The sequence below is a fragment of the Clinocottus analis genome, unplaced genomic scaffold (assembly GCF_023055335.1).
Source record: "Clinocottus analis isolate CAN_PGR_092001 unplaced genomic scaffold, fCliAna1.0.p SCAF_13, whole genome shotgun sequence".
Classification (NCBI taxonomy): Eukaryota; Metazoa; Chordata; class Actinopteri; order Perciformes; family Cottidae; genus Clinocottus; species Clinocottus analis.
Genome location: NW_027175854.1, coordinates 1,205,157 through 1,219,236, shown reverse-complemented (window position 1 = coordinate 1,219,236; position 14,080 = coordinate 1,205,157). Strand labels below are relative to the sequence as shown.

The window sequence follows — 14,080 nt, the reverse complement described above, 5'->3', positions numbered from 1 at the left end:
TGTTCTCTAAATGCTGCACCAGGACAAGGTGTGTGTGTGGTGGAGGGGTGGGGGGGGGCAAAGAAGGGAATAAATGCTCCGGGGTGATGAACAATAATCCGAGGCAGGTTTCTATGACAACAAGGAAGCGAGAGCCCGGTACACAAAGCGAGGGGAAAGCCGTGAGGCTGATGCGGTGATCATCTCCCGTCAGGGTCCCGGGGAAGCGGGAAGTAAAGCTTTGGGTGCAGGAAATGGATTGCAGGGTGTGATTCACTGCAGAGAGAGAAGAGAGGCCAAGGAGGAGGAGGAGGGGGAGAGGAAGGGAGGAGGAGAGGTGGAGGGGAGGAGGGGTGCAGTGGAGATGAGGGTTGCGGCACCATTTTTCACAGCAGACAAAAACATTTGCTGGGATATCAATTTGGAGCCGCGAAGCAGTCTTCCCCTCCTGCCCCATCATCCATCATCTTTTCGTACTAACCACCACTTGGGCACCCCCCCCCCCCCTCCCTCCTCCGCCTCTCCTCCACCCACACACAGGCACACTTATACACCCTTACCCTCTGCATCCTACATGGCTACACATACAGGAACGCGTGAACACTTTCCTGCAGCCTCGCGCAATTACACCGAACACACACACACGCGTGAAAACACACACCGGATGCAACGCGAGGCCCCGTCCCTAAACAGGACGTGAAGGCGGGACCCACGGAGGCTGTGCGTGGGAGGAAAATGCAAAGCGGAGCTTTAAAACGCGGGACGCGGTCGGGGGGGGTTGAGGAGGCGGGGCCGGGCACCCGTCTCCCCAAGTCTTCTCCCATTAGCGCCAGTAGGGGAGACCCCACCCTCCGGCTGCCCCCTTATTGGCACCTTTGCCTGCACCCCATCACTCATCTCCCAGCCATCATCCATCACCCATCGCGATCAATAGTAGGCCACGCATTCATCAGCCCCAGGGTGCTGATGGGAAAGAGGAGGGTCAGCGAGGGAGGCGGGGGTTGAGGGGGGGATGGAGCGAGGGATCACATAGTACAGAGAGGGAGTAGAAAAGGAGGCGAGAAAGTGGTAAAAAGGAGTAAAAAAGAAAGGAGAAATGAAGGAGGAGGAGTCAGGAGAAAACGTGAGCATAAGAGCAAGAAGGTCCGATGAAGCTGCAGGACGACAGCTACATGTTTACTTGTCTGGCATTTGGTGAAGGAAATTAATTATGTTTTAGGAGCAGGATATGAAAATACAAAGAGGTACATTAAAATGTAAAAAGAAACAATTATAGGGTTCTTGAGAAAGGATGAACGCCGTCGCCGCCACAGCAATGATTAATAAAGAAGGCATGTCTAATTTGCCACGGCCGCATTTCCAGGCGACAGCGTTGAAGCCATCATCATGATAAGTGGTGGCTGTGCACATTGCTTCTCTACGTGACGAGTGGCAGAGAAAAAACAGAAAGATCCTTTCGGGCAGAGAGAGAAATGTAACAGAAGGGAGGTTTAATGTGCGTGATTATACACACAAGCATACAAACATGCACACATGCACATACAGGGAGCATAATGGCGCAATGTCCCTGTCAGTCATTCAGTATTTGTCAGTTTCCGGCAAGGCTCTGCACTTTGTGCTGACAGCCCATAAGTTGTGCCGTGTCACACACACACACACACACACACACACACACACACACACACACACACACACACACACACACACACACACGCTTGCTCAGGCCTTTCCCTTCTTGACTGAAGGTGGACCGGAATAGATGGCACTTTAAGATGATGGATGCTCCCTCTGCCCAGAAAGGTTAGGGGACGGGGCGATAAGTTACTGAGCGCCGCGTTCAGGGCGAGTCGTAGAGGTGGCCAACAAATATACCGTAATTGTGATTGCTTGACAGCGAGGACATGGACCTCTGTCACGGCCAGACCACACCATGACGTATTTGGAGAGAAATGTATGAAAAAGGTGCAACATGGCATTTCGTAAATGCCTATTCATTAATCATATATTGTGTTTGCTTTAGCTCGCCATTTGCACTTTTTTTTTTTGCAGTTTTTGCAGTTTATTACATGAGGTAATATTGCGGCAGTGTCTTCACCACATTACTTCATCAATACAGAGGAGGACGTCAACAGAAAGACATCTAAACCAGACCGGAGACTCTCTTGGTGGAAACTAGAACCTTGAAGGCCAGGTGAGAGAGTGTGTTTGTTGCAATCACTACCCACTCTCCCCCATTTAGGCATCCACAAGGGAGCAAAGGGAGGCAGAGAGAGCTGTGTGGGTTATGTGACATGTCCACATGTCCACCCCAACAACCACCCGAAGTCATCCAGTCCCCCAGGTCCCTTTCTGTGTGTCGGATGTCGCTCTCGGGTTTCGAACCCCGGGCCTCCATCTACCGGATGCTCTCGTTGGATTATTTAGGAGAGGCTAAACGCTCTTTGTAGCTAGCTGACTGGGACAAAACCCACCTGGGCAGGGTAAGCCACCACGAGCTCTGAAGCAAGTCTCTTCTTGTCGCATGAAATGTTGTGACACGTTAGGAAGTGTGTTAGCTTGGTAGGAACCGTCGCTTGGTGCGGAAAGAGACATTTAAATGTCACTCCTTCAGAATGTGTTTTCTTCGAGAAGTGTATCGCATCAATGTGAGGAAACATAAAAGGGAAAACAATAATATAGAAAAATGTACTAAACACCGGGAATTTCCACAGGAGCAGGAAACAATTGCAGGAAAGGAACGCAGGTGAACGTTGCCAGGTCCAGTCCACTTGTAAGCACATAACTCACAGTTCAATGTTTCTATATTTCTTCCTGTTTCTCCCGGTGATGTGACCTCTCACACCTCACAGGCTGTCTGCTGCTCTTTTAAAAAAAATATTTAGTTGTGAGTCAATCCATTGTCCTCATACTTCACACAGAGGCACGCGTGGGCAAAGGTGGACACTTGTGTGTGTGTGCGTGCGTGTGTGTGTGTCTCTGCGTGTGTCCCTGTGTAAAGGGAGACCAGTTGCAGATAATAGGCGTCTGTGTTTAATATTGGAGGAGTTTGGAGGTAACCGCAAACCTGCAGACCCGGGGTCACCGTGTGTGAAGCCGGACACCCGATCCGCAGCACCGCCGAACACGGCTATTGTCAAAAGAGGACTGATATCCTAAACCTGATTTTTGTTCCATTTGCTTCCCTCGCCGATGCATTTTATGTGCGCTCTGTCTGGAGTCGAAGGCGGAGATGGGAAATGTAGGAAGGAAAGGGTGGACAGCTCAGCAGGAAGTCACCAGGTGACGGGTTAGTGGAGAAAAAGAGCCACTAGAGTGACGATGAGACGTGAATTCTGCAAGAAAAAAACCGGAATAAGCGAGAAGCAGAAGATACAGACGAAACCCACCGGCCTCTGAAACTCAACTGCAATCTCTAATGGAGCGTTCTTTGGGTTTAGGGATATTAAAGTTAGTATTATTAAAGTTAAATTATCACTATACTATATCAATATGCATGTGAAACAGGTGGCTAAGTGACTCATTCACATACTCTACAGTTCCTCTCAGTCCTACGCAGCTTTAAAGCATCTTTCAGGTCTTTAGTCTGGTTTCACTACTCATCAGCATTGTTTCCAGACTCTTCTTCCTGAGGGAAAAGCTCTAATAAACTCTCTGTACTCTCCCAGCTCAGCATCGAACAGCAGGCAGGGCAGGTTAGAAACTAGCTGTTGAACACAGTGGAGCATTTATCCGCTAAAGAGGCAGATATTTCTCTCAGGAATAGGAGTCCAGACCAGAGACGTGAATATTGAACTTGCATTAATCAGGTTGACAGAAGCATAACTCCAAATGAATGCAAACTCTGCTTCTTATGTGCTGTTTGCATAAATGTGCAACTGTTTGCTGACCTGTTCCCCGTCTTTACTTTACTGTCTAAAACACCTTTCCACCAAATTATTTCACTGAACAATAGCTACTCAATCGCTCATGTCCTGATTACTTCTGTCAAGCCAGTGACGTTCAACCCGCTTGTGGGAAATATTGTTTTAAAAAAAGATAAAATAAAACCATGATATTGCATCATTTATTCAGAACGCCTTACTGGACATAATGATGAGTAAGAATATCTTCGTTAATTTAACTTTTCTCTCTGCAGTCAGATAATAAGAAAGAAAAGAAAGAAAAAAAGAAAAGGTGCTGACTAAAAAACAAAAAAATAAATTAGGTTAACAGGTTTTAATCCTTTCATTGGTATGTTGGTGGGAGTGATGCAATGAGGTTAGGTCACCTGTTTCGCTGCCCCTTAACCTTTTGACCCCTGACATCATGCCGTTGGGAGCGGCGTGTGGAGGTTTTCCTTTCTGGTGGCCCAGACGGATCTGGATCCGGCTGGTTGAATGAAGAGTGGTATCTGAGCTGGGGTACTTTTATACTTGCTGTATCATTAATGGGGCGCCGATAAAGATACGCAGATCTCCTGGCACTTTGCTACAGATTGGAAAACAGGCTTTGAAAACTGATGCGTTTATCTTGTGTTTTCTATCTAGGCCACGTTTTGGTTCACAACACATGTAGGTCTGGCTTCTTTTCTTTTTTTTTTTACTGATGTCCTTAATTGATAATAGAGAAAAGATGTTGATCCAATTCCTTACAAAAAATCCAACACAAACACACTGCTCTGATGTCAGATCTCATGCACTCGCACTTTACTACTGTGCAGTAATTTGCAGCATAAATCTCCCTGCATTAAAAATGTTCTCTCGGGCTGGTCAAGAGGGTTGATGGGGCAGTGCAGTCCAGGCGTAAATCAGCATAAGTGATCGGATAGATTTTTCTGTGTTAATGTAACGTAGCCCTGGCGTGCACAATAACTCAGACGAAAAGGGCGGGAGAGCGAGCGTGTCCGGCGTTCAGCCCCCTATTTGCCAAACCAATGCGGTCGGGTCATCAAATCCACAATGTGATTGACCCATCAATTGACCCCGGCTGACCTCTCAGGCCAATCAGGCTAATGGCAGCTAGTGGCTGGAGCTTTCCCGCACTGGTACGCTTTCACTTGCACTGCGCGAACACACACAAACACAGACTGACATGCAGTCTCATCCCACACACACTATAGGTTTCTAACCCGTCTCAGTTTTAACTGCCTGTATCGACACGCCCTTCACTGAGGTACTCTCGTTAGCGTTGACCTTTCTCTCTCTGCCCTTGATCACTTTATAATACAACAACATGGTAACACGAGAGCCTGTTTTGGATTCACAAATAACTTTTAGTCACAATTCTCAGCCAGTTTGGGACCACTCGTTCATATCAATCATTAAAATGCTGAATCACCATATTCCATCAAAACTGCCTCATGTGGATCAATACGCTTCTGCAGGCTGAATCTCCATAAATCAATTAGATACTAAAATGCTGTGTGTGTGTGTGTGTGTGTGTGTGTGTGTGTGTGTGTGTGTGTGTGTGTGTGTGTGTGTGTGTGTGTGTGTGTGTGTGGGGATGAGAAGTGGCAGTCGGCTGTATTGATCAAATTCAGTGTGTGTTAACTGTATCATGTTTCCGCTTATTTGATGTAATGGTAGTGTATGGATCCTTAATTGACGAGGGGGTATTTATCAGGGGTGTTGTTCCAGACACTCTGGGGCGGACAGGTCAAACTCATGCGGGATAGATAGAAGCAAGTTCAACAAACCCCTCATGAGGTTTTATATTTGGGATTTCCTCGACAGGCCCACATCACAGCGTCACGTCATTAAATTGGAAAAGTAGCTGAGAGGTGCCAAATTCAATGGATGTTACTGCGCTGGGAGCAGCCAAAAAAGGACAAAACACACGCATTACATCCATAATTTCTCCCATTATATTACACAACATATATCAACCAAGTCTTTTTGAATATGCAACGTCACCGAAGAAATCCGAATTTAATAAAAGTGTTTACGTAATGTTAAATGGATGGATAAATGTTCTTGATTATGGAGTCAAGTAGCTCCCCAGTACAGCGCTATACAGGGAAAAACACCTCAAAATGCATTGCGACGTGCTCAGAAATTGCTAAACAGATGGCCTTCTGCTTTAGTAAAGCAGGAATATTCTTTAAATTAGCGTGTGCAACTTTATAAAAACATTCCCTCCATGTCAGCTTGCAGGCTACATACAATAATGTAGTTAAATAACTCCATTTTAACAATCATCAATCATTATCATAGAAATAATAATTACATATAGGTTTCAACCGAGATAAAAAATAATAATAATAATGTTGGAGTTGATGAAGTTGTATGAAAAATAACTACAATGTGAAAATGTGCTTGCGCTGCACTCGTCATCGTGATTCATGTGATTATAGAAACATCGGCCAATACTTCAGAAAAGCTTCCACCGCCACCTTTTTTCACCGTACAGTGAAAGATAGCTGACAATATTCAGCCCACAACAAATATTGTCACAGTTGTCTGTATGTTACATAACTGTATGAATCACAGGGAGGGTTTTCTTTTTCTTTTTTGAAAGAGAAGATGATTTTGATCTCGACTACGTGCAGACAACGTCACCCAACAAGCAGTGACGAACAACCTCTCCCTCTCTCTTTCTACAATATCAACTGAAATAAATTGCACATCTTTTCCAAACAGAGCAATTTCTCCGCCATCTGTTCACCAACGTAAATCAGAGCTTGTTGATGTGAACCTCCTCCTTCCTCAAACTCCCCCAGTGAGGACCGCATCAGGCTTAATCCCCCAGTCTCCCCTGCCCTCTAAATCATCCCTGCATACTAATGTCTCTATGCAGATAGAAGGGTTCTATATGCAACATGCAAAAAAAAAGTTAAGTTAAAGTGGACTTTAGAGATCCTGATCCAAGTCACCAACTCAGTCTTGTGTTGCACTTGGAGTGACCAAGTTATTAGCACAACCCAAAAACATTTCAAAATAATGTTTGACATTTTACTGTAGGTATTTTAAACCCTTGATTTTTTTGGTTAATGGCTGATGAAATATTCGGTTGTGAGCTGAAATGGCTGAGCGTGGATGTGGTGATGCTCTTCATGATATCCAATGTCTTGTAAAAATGCAGCTTCACCACCATCCTCACGCATGCAGATGTTTCCACAGATAATCGATGATCCAGCCTAACCCCTTTATGCCGAGGATTAACAATAGCCATGCGGCTCAATCCAGCCACATGTGGTGGACACGCAGGAGAGACAATACGAACCAAAAGGGGAAGATCTCCTCAGTGTGAAGAGTGTTCTGCATTATTTTTGATAGCTTACTATTAAGAGGCAAATCATGTATTATTTAATTTAATATGTCGGATAGAAACATTATATTTCCAACTTAAGTCTTTTCCCAAGGTGTCCTCAAAGCCCTAAAGAAAAAAAATACACATTTGAACTTGTTGTTGTTTAGGTTTGTGAAAAACAACCAGCAAAACTTTGAGCTACAATAGTTCAAAGTAACATCTGGCCAGATGGATACTTGGGATCTACGGAGCAACAGGAGCAGGTTTTAATGAAAACAGATGGCTTGACAGGATTATGAAACACACACACACACACACACACACACACACACACACACACACACAGATGCATGCACTTCACAGACACAAGAGATGATTAAACCACAAGAAGAAGGAAAAACACTGCGGTAGATTGAAAGTGTTTGGACAGGCTTGGGGCGATTTCTTTAATAATTCAACTTTATATTGCAAAAACTTGGAAGCAACTGTCTGACCCGACTGCCTGCATCCTGATTTATTTTAATTAGTTTAATTGGGTACTTAATGTGCTCTCCGAGGCTTGGCATCGCCCGCACACCTAGCTTTTCCTGGAAATAGATCAGCGTTAGGCCCTTTTCACATCTTTTCATTTCATTTACTTTACTTCAAAAAAAAAAAGAAGATGTTTTTCACGTATAATTTGATTCCCCTCCAGAAAACCGACACATGTTACATCTCTTAGAGACAAATAAAAGAACGGACATAAAAACGGGCCAAAGTCTGCTCTGACGGGCCTAATGGCTCTTTCTCCAGGAGATCCATTGCTTCATAACGCAGCGCAGCACAAACATGGCTTTGGAGAAACTTTCACTAATTAAAGTCTCCCTCATCTTATTAGCCCGACTAATTGATTCAATTTGTCTTAGCTCAACTATTGGCTTTGACCTCTACTTAGTTAATGAATTAATTGATTTAGCCCGAGTGTATTTGGAGGAGTCAAAGGGGATTTTGACATGTTGCCCCTTTAATCTTGCTTACTCCAGACACTCTTTTTTTTGGTCATGATGGCAAAGGTTTGAGCGGGTGGAGGGTGGATAGCATGTGGATCGCAATTTGCCCCTCCACAAGGCTACCAGTCCAGGGCAGATGGCCTTCTGCAGTTTGTCAGTGCGTGGAGAAGAAGCCTTGGCGCTGACAATTTAAAGGTGCCATTCTTCAGCTGCTTTCAAACTTCGGAAAATCACTTAAACTGGCACAGAAGCGGCTTTCCCTGACCAGCCTCCACCTTCAGGAAGATGAGGCAACACTCCAAAAGGTCTTCATGTTTTAGAGGAGAGAAATATGAGTCAATAATATTGCCATAATGTATGATTACAACCTGTACACATCCTTTACAAGGGCACTTGGATGGCTAAATTTCTAGCATCCTCTTTATTGACATCGTTTTTCTTCATAATGGGCCGAGACAGAGGAGCTTCCTCAGCTTGGAAGCAGTTATTTGCCAGATGTCGGGAAAAGGCCAAATCTAAACTTGGCACTATTTAGAAGCATTCGCAGCTTTAGCAGTGTTCCGTGTGTCCATTTATCAAAGATGGCAGAGCTGGATTTCGTTCAAAAAAGCCTATAAAAGAAGGAAGAGAGACAGCTTGGTGCCATGCACTTAAATGTGCTGCTCCTCCTCTTCAAAGCAGGATTGGAGAGCGCGTTACTGAAACCTGAACAAACAGCTCCCTCCAGTGGTGGACAGTCAACATGTTTCTCTCGTGTGCTCATCTCCAGGGCCAACGTCCGAGCCTCGCTTCATCCAACTGTTTCTCACGAAAGAATACAGATGCACCAAAATGTTGAGGACAATATAAACATGTGAAAAAATGGAAAATAAGTGCAAATACTATGTACGTTATGATTGTTATTCATATAAAACACGTATCCTATTGCACATCCGTGTTCCTGTGAGCAGATTATTTCAGACCCGAGATTGTGAAACAGCAATTTGAAACTTGGCATTGCAACAAACTTCGAACATTGCTTTGTTCTGTTTGATCAGTGAGCCTTGTAAATAGGTCAACTTGTGTGATTTAGACTCATTAAAAAGAAACAGCTGATCTGCGTTGGACAACTTCTCATTGTACAGATCATATACTTAAACTTGCATTCTTTAACAATCATGTCATTAAACTAACAGCAACTTATCCTTCTACGTTTCCTCGGGCCTGGAAGTTTCACATTTGTCCTCAACTTTTTCAATAAATCCGTATTTCTCAGATTTGTCACTTGGCCAACATAAATGTGAACTCGCATGGATATCGTTCTGATGCCTCGGCCTTTATCAAGTGTCTTTTTGTACTGGGTCAACCTTATTTATCCTTGAGGAGGGATAGTTCTTCACTACCCGACAAGCAAGGATAACCCTCAAGGTATTTTCTTTCTCCAAAAGACCACCATTAATCTTCTAACCAGAAAATAGTGCAACCCATTACAAGAACACTTCTCTGGGGAGTTTCGGAGGAAGACAGGCAGAGAAGTTTCTTGCTTCACCTGGGACGAGGAGGGCAACAACCTGCACTTCTCTCAAAAATCCAATTCAGACCAAAGATAGAAAAAAAAGATGCCTCTTAAAAGAAAGTGTCTGAACCAAGTTACTGCCTAATGGGTTTGATAACTCAGCGATTTACAGTGTAAGAAAGTATTTTGTGATTACTAAGATCAACAGTATCTGTATGAGATATTGAGTTTTTAAAAGGTTTTCAGTTTCCAATTTAGTTTGAGTTGTTTGTTTTTTTTAAACTGCAATCTAAAAAGTAAAAAACAAATGTTTTGCAATCACTGGCACTGCCGCAGGTGGACTATGATCGAATAGTGATCGAGTTAACCAGTCCATGAATGCGCTTTGATAACTCATGATATTTTCAGATAGTACCATAAAATGAACACGATATGGATGATGCCATAATTAATCTTCACGGTTTCTATGACGAGTACCCTGATGTAATGGCCAATAATGTAAAAAATGAAGAAGCTTCGTTTTTGAAGCAAGATGCATCGGTTTAAGGTTGTTTGTCACAGTGATGAAATTGATAAGCCAAAAAGTTCACAAGTAGGCTGTATGATTACATGAGCAAAAGAAAGAGAGTACTGTCAGCGGCTCTTCTAATGGATTCAACATATGACCTCAGGCTTTCACAAAATCTTTATCAGAAAACCTTTACGGAGAATACTTGGAAAAATGAGCACATCATGTAACACACCACACTATGGCTGGTGTTGTGTGTGTTTTTTTAGGCTGCAGCCAGTTTTAAGTAGCTTTGATGTTAACTGAGGTGGCAGCTGACGCTTCACACTTTGCTTCTAATGCAAATTGATCATTTAAAATAGATAAGTGATGCACAGTGAGCACTCTCTTGTTGACAGAAGGACCTCCATTCTATATACAGCCATTGTAAAGTGTATGGTCCGAGCTAACTTCAGACTTTGGCTGCCACTCGAATTGTTATTTGATATATTTGATCATTAAGTGTGAAAGCAAAGTACACAGATTCATATTTTTAGCCTAACTGACAGTTTTATGAGTGTTTGATTAAACATTATAAGGTTTGTTTTCTTAGTTTGTATAATACCGCTTTAAATTCCCAGCAAAGTGATCTAGCACACTATTAACAACTGCAATAAACTCTTTTTTCACTTTAAAAAAAATGCTGTCTGACGATTTATCATCACCTGCTGCCATCTGGCTTGCTGAAAGATAGCTGGCATGTAATCATTCGGCCAACCCATAAATCTGCACAATGAAGGTTACTTGATATACAGAGTGAGAGGCTTCACACACGTGTGTGTAGACACACTGTGTAACCTTGTGAGATTTACACACTCGTGACTACACGCGCACATATGACCTTTGCAGTGCAAGTCTTTCTTGGAAATGAAGGGGAAAAGTTACCCAGCCCTCTTACATTAGTGCTGCCCAAAGATATGTGATGGCAGAAATAAGGATTATCAAAAATACAGTATATGGTTCATCAGAGAATATTTATATATATATTATTTTGTGGTGTTTTAGTCCATGAATCTTGTGTATTTGTAGTCAATGTTCTTTATCTCATACAGTAAGGATCCTATCCACAAATATTGTGACATATTAGTAAGACATATATTTTAACTGTGTATTATATATTTTTATAATACAGGTAGCATTCTGATTGGTTGAGAGTGAGTCATGGGGTGTACTTTATTGAGCCATAATGTACTATACACCTGTTTACATTGACCTGAGTGAAATAACAGGTACATTTTGCGTGACCACTAGTTGTCATTTCAAGCATGACAGTTACAACTGTTTGTAATATGAATATTTTTGATTTATAATGTTGCAGGCAACCGTATTATGAAAGCAATAAGGTACTCTAGACAGTACTGTATGTCAATAATGTACTTCCTCTCGTGACTTAAGGCTTAATTAATGTCATAACTGTGTCAGAACATAGTTCCATATGCCAAATGGTGGTGAAATGTACCTCTTCTCTTTACTGCAAAACAAGTAGGAAATACTATCCATACCAATCAGATTTAAATTCAAATCATCTCCCTAATGGAAAAATTACACACGCAAAAACAACACAATCCCAGTTTGCTGAACACATGGCCGCGTAAACCCAAAGCGAACGTCCCCTTTTTCTTTTCCCGGAGCACTTCCCCTTTAACTGGGCAGCTGTCGTCACAACAGGATGACTCGTATCTTTTGCGACACGACGTACACGCACCGGCTCGCCGTCGCCGCCTCGTCTCCGCTGGCATAAAACAGTGCATCGTGGAAAAAAACACGAAAACAAACCTCGCGTGTTTCCGTCACAGTCAGCTGCCTATAATGTGAAACCATGCTCCAGTCGCCTGAGACTCAAACGCCAGCTTTCTTGGTGAGGCGGAAGTCGTCGTAGTGTTGCCTGTGAGGTTGCCATTGGTTTTGCACGATCACTTATTCTCGTGCAGAATATGGACGTAAGGTCCCTTTTGAGGGGGGGGCAGGTTATACTGCGCTATGTTGTAGCCATTATTACACAATGTGTAGACAAAAGCTTCCACCATCTGTTAAAATAGATCTCTGCCTACTGTCTGCAACGTATGGGCCTGCATTTCTTGTGTTAAGGTGTGCAACAATGTGCTGTGCGTGGGTATTTTGCAAACACACACATTAACAACTTTGTTTCTTGTCGCGTTCAAAAAGGAGAAAACGTTGCTGACAGGATTCCCCAACAGACGTGCACTGCCGGCGGCTCCATCTCGTTTCTGGGCTCACCGACGGGCCGCTCTTCGCTGCCGCAACCAAATGAAGCCGACTTCCTCCCCGGGAGCAGCTCTTGCAGAGGACTCCGTCTGTCGCTGGGACTCCTGCGCACCGTGCTGGGCTCCAGTAGCCCACCCATGCCTTTGATCCCCATCCCACGGCGGGTGCGCAGCTTCCATGGCCCCCACACCACCTGCATGCACTCGGCCTGTGGGTCGACTCATGCCTCCAAGCTAGTGCGCACCAAGTACAATAACTTTGACCTCTACATGCGCTCGCGCTGCATGTACAGCTTCCTCCGTTTCCTCCTCTACTTCGGCTGCAGTCTGCTGACCTCCCTGCTCTGGGTGGCGCTCTCCGCTCTCTTCTTCCTGCAGTACGTCAGCGTGCGCGTGCTCCTGCGGCTGCAGTACAAGCTGTCCGTCATTCTGCTTTTGTTAGGGCACCGGCGGCTGGACTTCGGGGTGCTCAACGACCTGATCATCTACAGCATGCAGATCACCATGTTTCTGGTGGGGGGCCTCGGCTGGTGCTTCATGGTGTTCGTGGACATGTAGCGCCGAATGTCAACGGCGTGGGGGAAACCGAAACCCGCAATCTGTGGCGGGATGGGACCACGTCTACCTTCGGCGTGTCCTGTCGGACTGCTCTGTGTCAGCTCGAGTTAAAAAAGGCCACTTTGACGTCAACTCAAGATCTTTACGGTTTAGTTTCGGATGTTAGAATCCATTAAGAATCTCTGTAACAACTGTGTGTACCGTCCTTCCAGGTGGTTGGTCCTGTACAGCTCAGAGACGACTACCTGGGTGATAAATATCAACACCGATGCTTGTAGTCAGTCAAGAGTCATATATAGGACTCGAGAGGCGGATAGGGTCGAAATCGCTTCAATTTCAACTGTATTTTCATGCCATTTGTAAACCGTTTGCACAAGTTTTTAAATCTTGACTCAACTCATTTGATGGAAAATGTCGATGTTGCATGGCAAAGAGATTGAACATAGGAATGATGTGACTCTTGCTTGTCTGATATAGGACATGCAATTTGTGCCAAAATGACGCCCCCCATCGCAAAAGTGTACCACGATTCGCAGGTTGAGATAATTACAACAGTTAATTTGTGTAAACAAACGCAATATCACGTAAACATAGATGTACCACAGAGACTCAGAGTAATCTATGGCGGATAAAGTGACCCCCCCCTAAAAAAACAAGTTGTCAACGGTGTGTGTAATGTGATTTTTGTGGAAGAAGAATAAGTGACTAAACCTCAACTTCTTTTGTAAAGTTATTAAATGTATTTTCTGTTGATGAAATGTTTGGGGCTTTAAATCGCACGGCCGCTGACTGAATGTGTTTACTGTGTTGGCACCCATGATCGCGTACCTCGAGCTGTGTCACAAGAGTGTGTGACAGTTCAACTTGAATTGAGATCTGGTCTTTGGGTCAAATGTCCCGTCAGTCGCTCCCTTCTCGTCGTTTCAGAGCCGCTCTGACAGACTTCTCTGTTTAGCTTCCCCCAGCACGCGAACGCCGGCCACGACTCTGGGCCCCACCGTCTCTGCCAAGCATAACAATGGCAATGGCTGTGTCCCAATCACCTTATATAGCCTCATTT

The 14,080-nt window shown here is 44.1% G+C and overlaps 1 protein-coding gene across 1 annotated transcript; it reads left to right on the top strand.

Annotated features, from left to right (window-relative positions):
- The first annotated feature begins 11,919 nt into the window (after positions 1–11,919).
- LOC137784069 (transmembrane protein 250) lies at positions 11,920–13,816 on the top strand. Its single transcript, XM_068574499.1, has 2 exons — positions 11,920–12,095; positions 12,404–13,816. The coding sequence occupies exon 2, from the start codon at positions 12,601–12,603 to the stop codon at positions 13,018–13,020; it is 420 nt and encodes a 139-aa protein (XP_068430600.1). The 5' UTR covers positions 11,920–12,095; positions 12,404–12,600; the 3' UTR covers positions 13,021–13,816.
- The last annotated feature ends 264 nt before the right edge of the window (positions 13,817–14,080 follow it).

Bases quoted from the DNA above. Each gene is read 5' to 3' on its own strand.
- LOC137784069 (XM_068574499.1), top strand. From the start codon at position 12,601: ATGCCTTTGATCCCCATCCCACGGCGGGTGCGCAGCTTCCATGGCCCC.